Here is a 16,518-nt window from a genome sequence, read left to right as displayed (position 1 = left end):
AAGCCAAATGAAGAAAGTGCTTCAAAGAGGACGGAATAATAAACTGTTATGAAATGTTGCTGAGAGATCAACTAAGGCCCCAGAGTTGTTTCAGCAGCACTGAAGTCTTTGGGACCTTTGTTGAGTTATTTTAGTGGTGGTGGTGGTGGTGGTGGTGGTTTTAGGGGGGTGGGCAGATTGATTAGATTGCTTTCAAAAAAAGAATGGGAGGAGAGGAAACCAAGATTAGTAGTATAGAAAACTCTTTGAGGTTTTACTGTAAAGAGTAGAAAAACTGGGCTGTAGTTGGAGGGGAACATGGGATCAAGTCAAGCTTTTAATTTTTTTTTCCTAAGATGGGAGAAGTTGGTTTCCTGATGGGAACAATCCTAGTAGGGAGGGAAAATGCAGAGATTCAGAGGAAGGGGAAGTTGTTAAAGTGATGTCCCCATGTTGGTGAGAGGGGAATGCACAGGTGGAAGAAGGTTGGCCTTAGATTGGATAAGATGTCTGTGCTCCCTGGTAACAGAATTCTTGGCTACAGATACAGGCCACTTGGTAAACGTGGTGATGGAGCATGTGTGAATTCTCTTCTGATTGCTTATATTTTCTCATGAAATAAGAAAAAAAGGAGTAGAAGTGTTGGAGATTTAAAAAGAGAGAAGTTCAGAGATTGTTGCCAAATAGGAGGAGAAAGACAGACTTGGTAAATGTAGTAGGATTATTGGGCAACACGAGGGCCCATTTGATTTAAAATGAGACCAATCAACATAGTTGTATGGTTTTCTCCAGCTATATACAGCTGAGTGGGAACAGGCAGAGCCTCAGGCTTAGCCAGAGGTTGTAGTTTTCCTAGATAAATAAGAGGAATGGAGAAAGAAGCAAGAGAAGGATTATAATGAAGTCCGCTAGGGAGGCACATGAGGCCAGGGATGGAAGGTAAGAGAGAGAAGACAGTAGGATTAATGGAGTGAAGGTCCTAGTGGGATCCAAAGAATTATAATAATCAAATCCTTGGCATTCCTAGTGCTTTAGACTTGTATATGAAGTGCTTTGGGTGGACTTGCATAATAAAAACCCTGTAAGGTAGGTAGGTGGTGGTGGTCGTGTTGATTCTCATTATATAAATGGGGCAAGATCCAAAGAGGTAAATGACTATCTAAAATCACACAGAAAGTCAGTGGTAAAGCATAGACTTAACCCAAGGCTCTCTATTTTATGTAACATCTTTTTACTACTTTGTGTGGTGTCTGCTCACAGATTGCTGTCTTGTTGAAGAGAGGGAATGTAGAAAACAACATAGGGAACATGTAATCAACTGTTGAATTCTATAGTATGGAATGATATAAGGAGTTTATTCATTCACTAATACATACTGAGCGCTTAGTATGTGCAAGTCTCCAGTATAAGTACTAGGGATATAGCAGTGAATGTGACAGGAAAAAAATCCTAAAATTATATGCTTCAGAGGAGTGTTAGAAAAGTTTCTCTGTCATTCTAACAGGGCATCATGATTGGTAAAAAAAAAAAGCACATTGTACGTTTTAGGAAACTTGTTTTTTCACTACTTACTCTGACATTGTTGCTTCAACTTACCATGTCTTAGTGGGGGTCCCCATCCGTAAACTGAGATCTTATGGTTTTGCAAGTTCCACCCTGCCTAAAAGTACCATGAGTTTGAGTCTGTATTCTAGCCTAATGGAATAGTTGCTCTAAAGTGTTTTAGTCCTCGTCTAACTTCCTGATCTAAAAAGTGGGAATGCCACACCTCATTTCATAGTGGTAATACCCTGTTTCCGTAGTGAAATGCTGCACTAACAAGCTTTCTAAAATATTCCGTTTTTGAAACTCTGAGGCAAAGTGTGAAAGGGAGATAGAGGCCGTATTCAGCCTGCAGGTACAACAGTCCCCTCCTTAACCTAGTGACATCTGAGAACCTGTTAAAAGCTTTGAAATAACTAATGACTTTTTTCCCTCTTCTTACTCCTTCCTGTTCAGGCCTGGAAGAAACGCTGGTTTATCCTGCGGAGTGGCCGGATGAGTGGTGACCCAGATGTTCTGGAATACTACAAGAATGATCACTCCAAGAAGCCCCTGCGGATCATCAACCTGAACTTCTGTGAGCAGGTGGATGCAGGCCTGACCTTCAACAAGAAGGAGCTGCAGGATAGTTTTGTGTTTGACATCAAGACCAGCGAGCGCACCTTTTACCTGGTGGCTGAGACAGAGGAGGACATGAATAAGTGGGTCCAGAGCATCTGCCAGATCTGTGGCTTCAATCAGGCTGAGGAGAGCACAGGTACGAGAACAAACACAGACCTCTCTCAGAAGGGGCAAGATGGCTTAGCGGTAGGGGCTGAGATGAGGCCTTCGTCTCTCCTTGAGCAAAGAGAGCAGGCTGTAGCTAAAAGCTTTCCTCTTTGGCAGATGAGTAATAGGCAAAGAGTAAGAATATGAAGGGGTTGGCCGAATATTAGAGGGACTCCTGGCTCTAATTACACTCAAATGGGAAACTAAGATATGTTGGGGTTGTGATGAAGCTAAAAGTACTTTGTGCTAAAGTTGCTTTCTTCAGGTCCCTCAACACCACCCCATTTCTCAACCCTGCATCTTTCTCCCCTTCCTTCAGCTCTCTAGCACTCTGTACCCTGTTACCTATCAGCCATCCCATAGGGCAGCTCACCCCTTGATCCCTTCTCTGGTCCATCTCTGTTCTAGCCCGTCTATTTGACACCATCATGCCCAGTGACACTTGCCACTTTTGTTTGTATGGGGTCCTGTGTGATTATTATTGATGTATAATCCAGTGTTTATTTATATGCACTTGGGAGGGGACAGGTGAAGAAGGGTAAATAACTGATTTATGTTTGTGTTTTGTTAACCTTCATGAAAGGGTAGCTTGGTTTTTTTCTTTTTTTGGTAAAGAAGATTTGCCCTGAGCTAACATCTGTTGCCAATCTTCCTCTTTTTGCTTGAGGAAGATTGGCCCCAAGCTAACACCTGTGCCAGTCTTCCTCTATTTTGTATGTGGGTCACTGTCACAGCATGGCTTGATGAGTGGTGTAGGTCCATGACAGAGATCCGAACCCATGAACCTGGGCCTCCGAAGAGGAGCGCACCGAACTTAACCACTATGCCACTGGGCCGGCCCCATCAGCTTTTTGAAATGAGTTTTAAATTGCAGAAATACTATCAGACATTTGTTTGGACTCATCCCCAACTGTGGGATGATTGAAAAGCGGGTTTCTTTTTGAGGCAGGCGGAGAGCCTAAATCAGTAGTGCTTAAACCGGGTTGTACATCAGAATTAAAGAGGAGCATTTAAAAAAGATTGATGCCAAACACCCATGACAAATCAGTTAACTAAGAATCTCTGAGAGAGGGACCTAGGCATTTGCGTCTTCTGAAAGTTTCATTCTAAGTAGCAAGGGTCCAGGGCTCAGGAACCATTTTCTGTAAATATTTGAAGGCCACATATAGTCTCTGTTTCATATTCCTGTTTTAAAATTTTTTTTACAACTCTTTAAAAACATAAAAACTATTCTTAGCTCATCAGCGAATTAACATCATCTGGGAACCTGTTAAAAATACACTCTTGGACCTTACCCCAGACTTACTGAATCAGAAACTCTAGGGATGGGGCCGAGCAATCTATGTTTTAATCTGCCAGGTAATTATGATGCACAGTTAAGTTTGAGAACCACTAGTCTAGACTCTTGGTACTCAGAGTGGGGTTTGTGGACCACCGGCATCAGCTTCTCCTGGGAACTTGTTAGAAAGGCAGAGGACTTCTGCTCAGACTTACAGGATCAGAATCTACATATGTTTACAACTTCTTATTTTGAAGTAATTTTGGACTTACAGAAGAGTTGCAGAATTGTACGGCAAGTTCCCGTATACCTTTCCCTCAGCCTTCCCTATTGTTAACATCTTATTTAACCATGATACGATTATCAAAACTGACAATTACCGTTGATTGGTATAATACTATTAACTAAACCACAGTTTATTTGAACGTCAGCTGTTTTTCACCAATGTCTTTATTCTGTTCGGGATTCAACCCAGGCTACCACATCAGATTTAGTGGTTGTGTCTCCAGATCTCCTCCAATCTGTAACAGTTTCCCAGTCTTTCTTGTCTTTTTTTTTGAGCTCGACACTTTTTACACAGTAGTACCTGTTGGCCATTTGAATGTCTTCTTTGGAAAAATGTCTATTCAGATCGTTAGCTCATTTTTTAATCAAATTATTTGTTTTTTTGCTGTTGAGTTGTGTGAGTTCCTTATATATTTTGGATATTCACTGCTATCAGATCTATGGTTGCAAATATTTTCCCCACTCCGGGGGCTGCCTCTTCATTCTGTTGATGGTTTCTTTTGCGGTGCAGCTTTTCAGTTTGATGCAGCCCCTCTTGTTGATTTTTGTTTTGTTGCTTGTGTTTTTGGTGTCGTACCCAAAAAATCATCACCAAGACCGAGGTCAAGGAGCTTTTTCCCTATGTTTTCTTTTAGGTGTTTTATGATTTCATGTCTTACATTTAAGTCTTTAATCTATTTCGAGTTAATTTTTCTGAGTGGCGTAAGACAGGGATCCAATTTCCTTCTTTTGCATGTGGCTGTCCAGTTTTCCTAGCACCATTTATTGAAGAGACTGTCTTTTCCCTGTTAACTATTCTTGGCTCCCTTGTCAAATATTAGTTGACTGTAGGTGCATGGGTTTATTGCTGGGTTCTCGATTCTATTCCATTGATCTATGTATCTGTTTTTATGCCAGTACCATACTGTTTTTGTGTGTGTGTGTGTGTGAGGAAGATCAGCCCTGAGCTAACATCCATGCCAATCCTCCTCTTTTTGCTGAGGAAGACTGGCCTTGGGCTAACATCCATGCTCATCTTCCTCCATTTTATGTGGGACACCGCCGCAGCATGGCCTGACAAGCGGTGCATCGGTGCACACCCGGGATCTGAACCCGGGCCACCAGCAGCGGAGCACGAGCACTTAACCACTACGCCACGGGCCGGCCCCAGTACCGTACTGTTTTGAGAACTGTTGCTTTGTAATATAGTTTGAAATCAGGAAATGTCATGCCTCCAACTTTGTTCTTCTTTCTCAGGATTGCTTTGGCCATTTGGGATCTTTTGTGGCTCCATGTGAACTTTAGGATTGTTTTTTCTATTTCTATAAAGGATGCCATTGGAATCTTGATAAAGATTGTGTTGAATCTAAAGAAGGCTTTAGGTAGTATGGACATTTTCACATTATTAATTCTTCCAGTCCATTAACATGACATATCTTTCCATTTATTTGTGTCCAAGTTCTTAACCTTTGAACAAGAGGCCCTGCATTTTCACTTTGTGCCAGGGTCTGCAATTGTGTAGCCAGTTGTGCTGGACTAGATGTCCTGCCCTCGGAATTCTGTGATTTTTATCTTCCTTGGGGAAGGATTATGAGCCCCCATTTTACTCTTAATTTCTTTGGCGTCTTCTTCGCTTCCTGTGTGGAATTTCTTGTTTTCCCCAAATCTTTGTCATTTATAGGCTTCCTGAATTTTGTTTTTGTTTTTCCCTTTATTTTATTCCTGATGAAGGAATAAAATTCTCATTGCAAAAAAAAAAAAAAAGAAAATAAGAAAGGAACCAAAAAGCTGGTGGGGTAGGGGGGGCCATAAACCTTCCAGTCTCAAAGCTTTCATATATATGAGAAATAGGTCTAAGGACTACCTCAGCTTTTTAGGAAATAGGTAGAATTGGGGGAAAAAGTAACAAGAAAGCAAATTGCTTTAACTGAATTATTTTCTTGTAGGATTAGAGATGTTCCTACCAAAAATAAAAAACATATCCTTGAGATGTAGCAAAAATTGCTCTTGGTGCAAATATCTTTTTTTTAAATCACGTATTTAAAAAACAGTTATTGTCTGAACCCTTACTATATAGGATTTAAGTACAATTCAAATATGGATATATAGAACTACATTCTCTGCTTGCTTTCTTTGGTAGGAAGATTCATTTGTTCATTCACACGTTGTTCATTCACTCATTCAGCAAACCTTTATTGAGCACTTATTCTATGCCAGTCCTTGTCATAACCACTGAGGCTACAAAAATGAATAAGAGGGTTCCAGTGCTCAGACATCATAGTCTAGTGGGAGGGACAGACGCATAAGGAGACAGTCGCAGGGCAGTGCTGTAACAGGCACCAGCAGGGATGGAGAGACCAGCCCACGCACCACCAGCTCAGGAAGGGAAGGAGGCGAGGGGAAATAGTAAGGAGGTGGCAGATAATCAAGTCAGTATTTTTCCAACAGCTTTGTCTGTTGAAGGATATATTCCCTTAAACCTTGAACTTCTTTTTTTAAGATTCTTTTACTAGATGTCTAGTGGTTTAATTACCAGAGCCCAGATATTAGTTGTCTATGATAGAGTTTAGGAATCTTTGTGAGATCTTGCTGATGAAGACAACAGGCTTTTCTTCCCTCTCATAGGAGAATCTCGTATGTTAAAAGATTCAGCCACGTAATGAGTTACGTTTTAATTTAGAAGCTTTCTTAAAAGTGGATTATATTTATAAAACCCTCAGGTAAGGAATTAGCGTTTAAACACGCAAGTCAGTGTTTTTTAGCAGAGAGTCAGGATTTGAGGAAAAGCAGGAAGGAAGTTAACATTTGACTACCTACTTAGCTTAAGTACCTTATTTCATTTAATCACTTTATCAACTGTTTCCAGTTTTTTCAAATAAGGAAACTGAGTGCTTTTTCTTCCCTGCCTAGCACTCCAGGACTAAAGCTCTTCTCAGTCTACACCTCTGTCTTGGCTGGGTTCAGACAAGCAGTCCAACTCTCATCTGACCCTGGAACTCGTCCTTAATGTAACATTGCTCTCCTTTGCTAGGGCCTGTGAGAATAATCTAGTCACCTAGGCGTTAGTATCAGCACCTGCCTTACGTAAGGAGCTCTCTGTACTGATGCTGATACCTAACCCTTAGCGGCCACACAAAGAAATAATAGCAGCTATGTATTGAGCATCTACTGTACAGACAGTAGGGACCTTATGTAAATTCCCTCTAAAAATTCACAGTAATCCTTTGAGGTAGTTAAGATTTTAACCCAAGGTCACATAGCTAGAAAACGACAGAGCCAAGATTCTTGTCTAACCCAGTTCTCACTTTGCATTATAATATGCCGTCTCTTTGTCCCTGACCCCCTGGAATACGAGCATCTGCCAGAATCAAGCCTAAATATTTTTGCCACTTTGGACACTATGTGTTGGACTGGAAGCACTCCCTGACTCCTTCCACCAGGGTCCTACAGCTGGCTCAGGTTTCCCCTCCTCCCCAACCCACATTACTCAAATCCTTGGGCTGGAATATTCCCAATTTAGTAACCTCTAGGGCTTTCAGCCAGTTATCAGGCTCCATTGGTGAGTCTGTAGGCTGGGAGCGAGGATGCCTGAGTTCAAAACACATTTCTGAGATTATGTGACAAGTCACTTGATTGAAGTCTCAGTGTCCTTTGTCAAATAGGAGTAAAATTATCTTCTCACCCAATGCTTCTGCTTCTCTCTGGGTCCATCAAGACAGACCTTAGACCCACTGGCAGCACCTCAAGTTCCATATTTCGCAAAGAATTATTCACATATATTCCCTTTAAAGGACTCCCCTGGAGCTGTGCAGTGCAGTAGCCCTGCTTGCTGCTTGGTCCTGGAGAAATTTCTTCCTACAGGGAACCCCCTTCAAGCAGATACTCCCTATTTCTTTTTTTTTTTTAAGAGTTGTGATGGGACCCATAAAAAAAACTTCTGTTTTTCATTTTCAGCTGGAAGAGGTTCCATGGCAGATGGAGTCTTTTTTTTCCAATCCTTCTTTCCACCGCCAGCTTCTTCTTTCTACTGCCACCCTCCGATTCCTCACATATTCCAGCCAAAAATGCCTAGGATAAAACCGTCTAGGATCAAGACCAGACCAGGAGTGAAACTGAGTCTAAATATCGACATAAGGGTGGAGGAAACAACCTCCTGATAGAGAACTCTTTCCAAAAGGAAACCAGGGATGGTGCTCAAGAAGGAAAAGCAATTCCAAGAACAAATATCAAGAAGATTTCATATCACATGTGTGGAGTTTGTTTTCTGTTTATTATGTGTGTGTGTGTGTGTGTGTGTACGTGTGTACATGTGTACAGGTAAAATAAGCGCTCCACCTTCCTCTGGGAATCAAAATAGCCTTCAGGCCCCAGAGTAAGGGAGCAGAAAGCTGCTCTGAGCTGTGATTACGAGCAGGTGGGTCCAAGTCCTCACATTTGTGGCCCGGTCGTGGGCAGCTGTCCCTGGCCAGATGTACCACACACAAAAAGAACCAGCTCTCAGCATAGAGCTTTCATGAATTATTCATAGGCTCAGGAGTCATCACTGTTAGGAAAGCCCTCACCCCTTTGAATCCTCAAAGCTGAGGACTTCTCCTTCCCTTTTATCCCCTCCCTCCTTCATTTATTCAATAGCTATTCCAGGGCCTGCACAGCCACTCTCACATGGACTCTGAAAGGTAGGCTAGCTGCACTTGAGTCCCAGCCCTGCTATTTGTTTGCTCTATGATGTTGAATAAGTAACTTTATCTTTTTGAGGTTTTATCATCTGTAAAGTGGAGATGATGCTCCCTCCCAGAGTTGTTGGGAGGAAGCTGGGGACATGTATAGGTGCACACTGTGAACAGCAGCTGCTCGTTTCACTGTACTCCATGTAGTGGTTGTGGTGATAATGGTTTTTATATCTGCAGGTCAAGATGAACAGGATATGATATATCTGGTGTTTTTAGAGAATTTTACAGTCTACAAAACACTTACGCAGTCTCCTTTGAGTATAAGGAAACAAAATACGATAGGCAGAGCTGCTAGCATTATTCCTGTTGCACAAGTAAGGAAGCTAAGGTTCAAAGGCACTACGTGACGGTGCCAGAAAGCAGTGTTGCCAGGTCTAGAACCCAGGGCTTTTAACTCCATCCCAGGGCTGTGTGCTCACTCCTCTCATTTGTCCTAACCCCTTTTCACAGACTTGTTTACTATGGCTGCTTGTAAGTCACAAAATAGCCGGCAAGAAGGAGAAGCAAGAAGTTTATAAATCACTGAGAACTGACGATTTAGAAAGTAAAGTGCTGTCTGTACATTAATATTAACCTCTGAGGGCTAAATTAGCAAGAGAACGTGATCCATCTGAGAGTAGCCAACAAACTCCTGTGAACTAGAGCTCAGAGAGTTAAGGTCACCAGAGCCCCGTTTGTAACTCTTGAAGATTTTGAAATCAGGCCAGAGCCTCCTCCATATCCTGTCTATTATTTTAGCTTTTCCCCTTCTTCTTGAACTCCCTGACAGGAATTTCACAGTAGTCACATGCCTAGGTCTATGGAATGAAGACTTCCCAGAGTTACGACCAACTGTTCTTTATCTCTTCCCCACCGGTTCTCTACTAAAATTTTGGGTGAGGCTGCTCCCCCCCCCCGCTTTAAATATTTTATAAATATTTAAACTTCTAGTAACCCTTGAGTCTCCTGAGTAACTCAACAGCATAATTATTTTAAGCCCTGGGTCCCATCTGGGATCAAATTATACCCATAGGAATGCTTTGGGGGAAATCTTCAACCTCCAGTGGAGGAATGTTATCAGGGGTCTTCAAACAGCTCCTTCCTCTCCAGAGCGAATGATTGGTGCCTTAAAGGTCAGGACCCCGTATTCCAGCTGGATTTCTGACAGCAGGGAGGGCTTCAGTGGAGCCAGGCAGTCCACTCAGATGCCTTCTGGTGACCTTGGTCCTTCCCCACTGACGCAGTGAGTGGGAGAGCCAGGGGAGAAGCCGGGAGTAGAGGAGGGTGGGGAGGAAAGAGGCCTTCTCAGAGACCTCACCCTTTCTCTCTTCTCATCCCTGAGAGGACCTTTTCCTCCCTTGTTCCCTCCCCTACCTTTTGCTCTTTGTTTTTTTTAACTGAACTCAGATCTCTCAACTCCTCTGGGGGACCCTTGTTGGAAGCGTAGAGCAAATGTGGGAGGTAACATGCAGCTTCTCCCCAGGCTGAGACTGGTCCCTTGAGGAGCAAAGAACAGAGTGGAGACTGACCCGGGCCCCAGCCCAGAGGCGGAGGCTGCTGTCTGAATCACCCACCCTTTTTTTCCACTGAGACAATGAGGAAAATAAACATCCAGACCAGTTTCCAGCCAGATCTGAAATCCTCATGCCTTTAAAAAAAAATGTTATTCTCAATAACCCTGAAATATCAGGCCTTCCTCCTCAATCTTTTGTTTGTTTGTTGTCTTTTGTCTACAGCTGGGTCTGGTCACCCCGAGAGTATGCTTTGAGTTGGAACATAAACTCCATAAAATCCCCACAGACACTTCTGCATTGTCCTAGAACAGGCTGCAGCCCGGACCTGCAGGGAAGTCCAGGCCCTCTGGAGGAGGGAAAGGTGACAGGGAGAAACCTGACCCTCGTCTCTTCGTTCTAAGCTTTGATCCTTCTTCCTGCTTTCCTTTTTATCCTAGACACTCCCCCTCACCACCCCAGCCAGCCAGCATAGATTAAGTCTAGTGTTACCTGCCAAAACCCACAGACTCATAGAGACGAGAGCATCTCATCCCAGCTCCTCAACACCAGAAGCTTTGGATAGCTCCCAGACATCTCCTGAGATGCACCCCCTTTTCTGTTCTTTGAGTGCTTCTGATTATCTCTAGTGAAGGAGGGTGATAAATCATTGTTGAATTGGTCCCAGACCAGATTCCAAAGTGCTAACTCTGACTTTTGGCTAGAGGTAGAATTAGGACTTTGTATTTAGTGGTAAGTCACCTTGGACCTCTGACGATCTTGATGATGATTAAACATCCAGTTAAGTATAGGTCTACATAGGATTCTGAACTCTACAAAATCAGTCGGTATGGTCATTTCTCTCTCGGATCTGAATTGGGGTCAGAGTCCTGGTTTATAGTTTCAGCTTTGTTGCTGATTCAGTGTGTAGGTCTCAGTTTCTACAATAGTAAATTAGGAGTTTGGGGACCAAAACAGTGATTTTCAAACTTTTTTTTTTACATTGCTTGTTAACCAAATCTTCCATGGAACACAATATATGAAATAGGTGAGAAGGAGCTACTTTCAGTATTACGGGAGAGAGAGTCAAGTGCTCAAGTGCTCTAAGCTGGAACTGGATGGACCCAAATGGCCTGCCCCTCCTTCTGTCCCATGGTGGCTGGGAAGCCTGGAAAACAGTGTGAAAATACTGGTCCGTGAAAGATATTTCAAAACAGGGACCCACAGACCAATGCTGAGCTGTGAAAATTTTCCTTAGTCCACAACAAAAATGAAAAACATGAGGAAGATTTAGTCAGTTTTCATAATGCTAAATGTCAGATTTTAAAACTTCTCTTTATTCAGAGATTCTCTTTTTATGGGTGTGCACGTTTATTAAAGTGTTGGTGTATGTGTGTGAAATGACAGTCATAGTAAACAATAGTTTTTCCATATTTGACATAACAAGAAAGTGGCAGCCCTCGTGTCAGTGTTTAAAAGCGCACAAAGTGTCGGGATCACTGATCCCCAGCCTCTGCTTCTGTACTCATGGCCAGAGGCGTCTGAACTTGACCTTAAAGCTCAGGCTCGCCCGGCACTGCAGTGTCAAGTCAGTGCTCTGAGATCTTTGTCCCTTTTGCTCAATTCTGGCCCTAATCTTGTGTGCTAGCTAGGGTCAGCCCTGGGATTTTTGCCTACTTTTCCTGTTCTTAAGTCATTTCCCTGTCAACTTGCCTGTGGTCTTAAATTCCACCTAGGACTGGACTCTGTCCTGCTTTTAGTTAGCCTTCCTCAGAGACCACAGTCTTACCCAAACCCTTAAGCCAGTGGCTGGAGCCGCACTGCCCAGTGGCAGACTTCTGGGTTGCCAGTGGTCTGTCTGCCTGAATTTCTGAAGAAAATCTGTTTCTGCTTTTCTCCAAACATGCTTCCTCTTCCTCATGGACTCTACTGTCCACATTTTTAGGTGATACCCAGCTTCTGTTTCTGTGTTCACTCATTCAGCACACTGAGTACCTGTTTTTGCCAGGTCTTGTTCTAGGGACAAGTCCCAGAGAAGAGCCTAAGACGTGACCCCCTCTCTGAACTCACAAGCCTCGTCATGTTCTCCAGTGTATGTTCTTGCTGCCAAACTACCCTTGCAACTCTTCTTAGTCAGTGCCTGCCTCTTCTGTGTCTAGTTTTAGGGCCTGGACCCCTCAGTTTTCACAAAGATTTACCTGCTTTGAACTGAACTGTACCTGGCTTTGTGCCAAGACATATCTAGCAGATAAAAAAATTTTAACCCTCAAGTGTGGAAAAAAAAAAGATTTTTTTTTTAATTTCTGAATTTAGCTTCAATACCAAGCCCCCATCTGGCCAAAAATAGAAATTGAAGTTTTATTTTTTTTATTTTTTTATTTTTTTTTAAGATTTTATTTATTTTCCCCCCAAAGCCCCAGTAGATAGTTGTATGTCATAGTTGCACATCCTTCTAGTTGCTGCACGTGGGATGCGGCCTCAGCATGGCCGGAGAAGCAGTGCGTCGGTGCACACCCGGGATCCGAACCCAGGCCGCCAGCAGCAGAGCTCGCACACTTAACCCCTAAGCCACGGGGCCGGCCTGAAATTGAAGTTTTAATCATCTTAGCATACAACTGGTTAATACAGGATTTTCTCAGTTATTTCAGGTTTCTCTCTTTTTTTTTTTTTTTACATAAATGGAAATATATATACCAGATATTTTTTTCCTAGCTTTATCGAGGTCTAATTGACAAAACTGTATAAATCTAAAGTGTACATCATGATGACTTGATATATGCATATGTTTTGAATTGGTTACCGCAATCAGGTTAGTCAACACATCTATAAACTCAAAATTCAGGTTTCTCTTGCTGTCTTCATGGGCTGCTATTCAAGTTCCAGAGGCTAGAGCACAGAGTTTGGGAATGGGGGAGGAGTTGTGTGAGAGACTCGAGGGTGAGAACAGGACTCTCCTATCTTTCTGTCACTGCATTAGTAAAGACACATAGTAGCTGCCCAATGAATATTCAAATGAATGATTTAGTTACAATGTTTGGTTATAAGTTTGTAAATAGTTATACAAAATTATTGTTATTTTGAGAAATGCACTGTTGAGGAGGGGAAAAAAACTTCAAAAACATTCTAACCTTTTTCCCAGGACATAAGGTCAGGGTATGCCAATGACTTAAACTTTATTTTACATTATCTATCATTTGTTTATTGTTTGCTTTTATTCCCTACCTCCTCACCCCTTTTGGGGATGAGGTCAGTGAACAAAATTCTTCATGGCTGGTGAATCATATTAACCAAAACACTCAGCCGAGACAGAGAAGGGAATAGATTTCACAGAATGAGAAAATTCTAGAATGTGAGATCTTGAAGGGCCCTTAGAGAGTGTTTAGTTCCAAACTCCTCAAATGACAGAGTATCCAGAGGTCGAGAGAGCTAATTTGCTCAAGATTATACAGCTAACTGGCAAGGCTAGAATTGAAACCCAGGTTTCTTGACTTTCAGCTCGTGTTCCAAATGATGTTGATGATGATACCATGTTGCATTTGTATAAAACCATATGGTTTATAAAGTGCTTTTATGTATATACTGGTTTAGAAGGCCAATTTAGTACAAAGAGCATAGGTCTTGGAATTATATAAATACATGAAACCACAACATTGACGAGTTCAATCTTAATATGGTCTTGAGTAAATTAATTTCCTTTCTGAGCCTCAATTTCTGCATCAGTAAAACAGAAATAAGACGTTCTTCACAAGATTATTATGAAGATTAAATAAGAACCCACTTAAAGCTTATAGCATAATGTTTGGTACATGATAAGCGCACATTAAATATCTGCTGAATGTATGGCTAATAAATTGTCGCTGCCTTCTCTATGATCTTCACAGTAGCCCTTTGAGTATGTGTACCATGCTATTCTTATCTCCCCAGAACTGAAACATCCTAAATAACCCCATTTCTATTTTGCCCACTCTCAAAAACATTTTTGTTGTGTGTGATTAATATGTTTATCAAATAAATCTTGCCGACCTTCCTGATTTGAGATGCGTTATACTTAGGTTGAGGTGCTCAAAAACAAAGATGTCTCTTTAAATGCATTGTTACTACTACTAATAACAGCCAAGGGGCCAGCCCAGTGGCACAGGAGTTAAGTTTGCGCATTCCACTTCCCTGGCCTGGGATTCGCCGGTTGGGATCCTGGGCGTGGACCTACGCACCACTCTCAAGCCACGCTGAGGCGGCGTCCCACATAGAAGAACTAGAAGGACCTACAACTATGTACTGGGGGCTTTGGGGAGAAAAAAGAAGAAAAGAGGAAGAAGCTCAGGGTCAGTCTTCCTCAAAAGAAAAAAATTAAAACAGCTAATATTTACATAGAGCTTACCATGTATGAGGCAGTGTTATATAGTATTTCACAGATCTTAACTCATATAATCCTATGAGGTAGATACCTATTATTATTTCCATTTTACAGATGAGGAAACTGAGGCACAGAGAAGTTCAGTAACTTTCCCTAGTTCATACAACTAGCAGGTAAAGGACCTAGGATTCAAAATCAGACAGTCTGGCTCCAGAATCTGTGCTCTTAACTATTAAGCCATAGTCTGAAATTCTAGATGTAGTTCCTTCCCTCGAGCTGTCACAGTACCTCTAGAGGGTCTTCAGTGCATGCACAAAGACCTGGGGAAAACCCACTACTGTCTCTGCTCTTTTGTGATGACCTTCTCTGGCTTTGCCTGTATAGCTGCTTTCCCTACATTCCTTTAAGAGGACATTACACAGAGTTCTTGCTGCTTTTAATTTCACCCTTAGCCAACTTTTCTCCTTTAACCTAAACCATAGCTTCAGTTTTCTCTGAATCTTGGAAAGATGTTTTCATCCCTGCTAGTCTACATAATTATAAACGGAGCTTGAGGGCCCAGCTGTGGGGCTTGGCTATTGGTGGATACATTTTCCCCTTAAATTCATCAGAGCAGTGGCCCTCTGGAGAAAGGCACCAAGGACGTACTTCTCATATGATTGGTGATCTGAGTGGAAAATGCTTTGGACTGAGGGACCAGAGACCTGGGTTCTGATTCTGGGTCTGTGGTTTACTTGCATTATGAACCTGGGCCAACCATTTGTTCATCAAGCACTGTTTTAGACACTGGGTATGTTAGTTCAGGTTCTTGGAGAAGCAGCTGTCAAGATGAGTTTAGATGTGCAAGAGATTTATCGGGTTAAACACCTGTGAGGGATAATGGGTGGGAGCCAGAGAAGGGCAGGAAGCCTTTGGTGGGATGCAGGTCTGAGACCTGTGATGGAGAGAAGGCAGGAAGGAGGATCAGTCTGCAATGCAGTTCTAAGACCATTTCAGCCAGGTCAGTGGAAGTTTTCGAGCCAAGGTCTCCCATTAAAGGAGTACTGTGTCTCACAGGAACAGGCCTGTATTAGTACTTCTGCCATTCTTTGTCACTGGATAAGAACAGGCCATGGAAAGTTGAGGATGCAGAGGGGCCAGCAGCTGGGGTTGTCAGTCAATTATGCTACCCACATCAGGAGATCTAAGAGGCATATTTTTATGGCCACCACACTGAAGCATCAATGATGAACAGAACATGTGAGGTTCAAACTCTTAAAGGGGCTTATAGTCAAGTGGGAAGAGACAGATCAAAAACAAAATGTTTAAATGGTAGCAATAAGTGCTTTGAAGAAAAGACAAAGTCATGTAAAAAGGAGTGACTAGAAAGGCCCTTAGGTCAAGTGATTGGGAAAGGCCTCTCTGGGTATTGGTTTCTTTATTAGTCATATTAAAATAGATTTTTTTTTTTTTAAAGATTTTATTTATTTATTTTTTCCCCCCAAAGCCCCAGTAGATAGTTGTATGTCATAGCTGCACATCCTTCTAGCTGCTGTATGTGGGACGCGGCCTCAGCATGGCCAGAGAAGCAGTGCGTGCCCGGGATCCGAACCCGGGCCGCCAACAGCGAAGCGCGTGCACCCAACCGCCAAGCCACAGGGCCGGCCCAGATTTCTTTTTTAAATTCCACTGGATAGTTGTGTAGCACTTGTAATTTATAGGTATATGCTTTTCATCTACGCTCACATAGAGCTGCACAGTAGAATGAGCCCTCAACTTGGTGTGAAAAAGACTTAGGTTTGAATCCTGGTTAGGGCATTTTCTAAGATTCTGTAACATTGAATGAGTCATTTTATTTGTCTGAGTCTTAGTTTCTTCATATGTTAAATGAATTTGCAAAGATCACTGCCCTGCCAACTTTTCAGGGCTGTTATAAATGTCAAAGTTGTTGAAAGCAGCCTACAGTTGGAAAATAAATTTTTAAAAAATTCCTTTTAGAATAGCATAAAAATAAAATACTCAGGAATCAGTTCAACAAAAAACATGCAAGATCTCTATACAGAAAATGACAGACCATTGCTAGGAGAAATTAAAGACCCAGTAAATGTAGAACAATATGTCATGAAGTAGAACATTCAATATTGTTACTATGTC

The 16,518-nt window shown here is 42.2% G+C and overlaps 1 protein-coding gene across 4 annotated transcripts in view; it reads left to right on the top strand.

The window, feature by feature from the left end:
• Positions 1-16,518, top strand: part of GAB2 (GRB2 associated binding protein 2) — a 178,027-nt gene that overhangs the window by 118,410 nt on the left and 43,099 nt on the right. For all 4 annotated transcript variants that reach the window (XM_087433509.1, XM_087433510.1, XM_087433512.1 and 1 more), the window contains exon 2: positions 1,978-2,278. In XM_087433509.1, coding sequence (XP_087289635.1) covers positions 1,978-2,278 — 301 coding nt within the window. The remainder of the gene's footprint in view (positions 1-1,977; positions 2,279-16,518) is intronic.

Source organism: Ceratotherium simum, chromosome 7 (genome assembly GCF_057802395.1).
Source record: "Ceratotherium simum simum isolate JZ-2026a chromosome 7, ASM5780239v1, whole genome shotgun sequence".
Classification (NCBI taxonomy): domain Eukaryota; kingdom Metazoa; phylum Chordata; class Mammalia; order Perissodactyla; family Rhinocerotidae; genus Ceratotherium; species Ceratotherium simum.
This window is presented reverse-complemented; position numbering and strand designations above follow the sequence as displayed.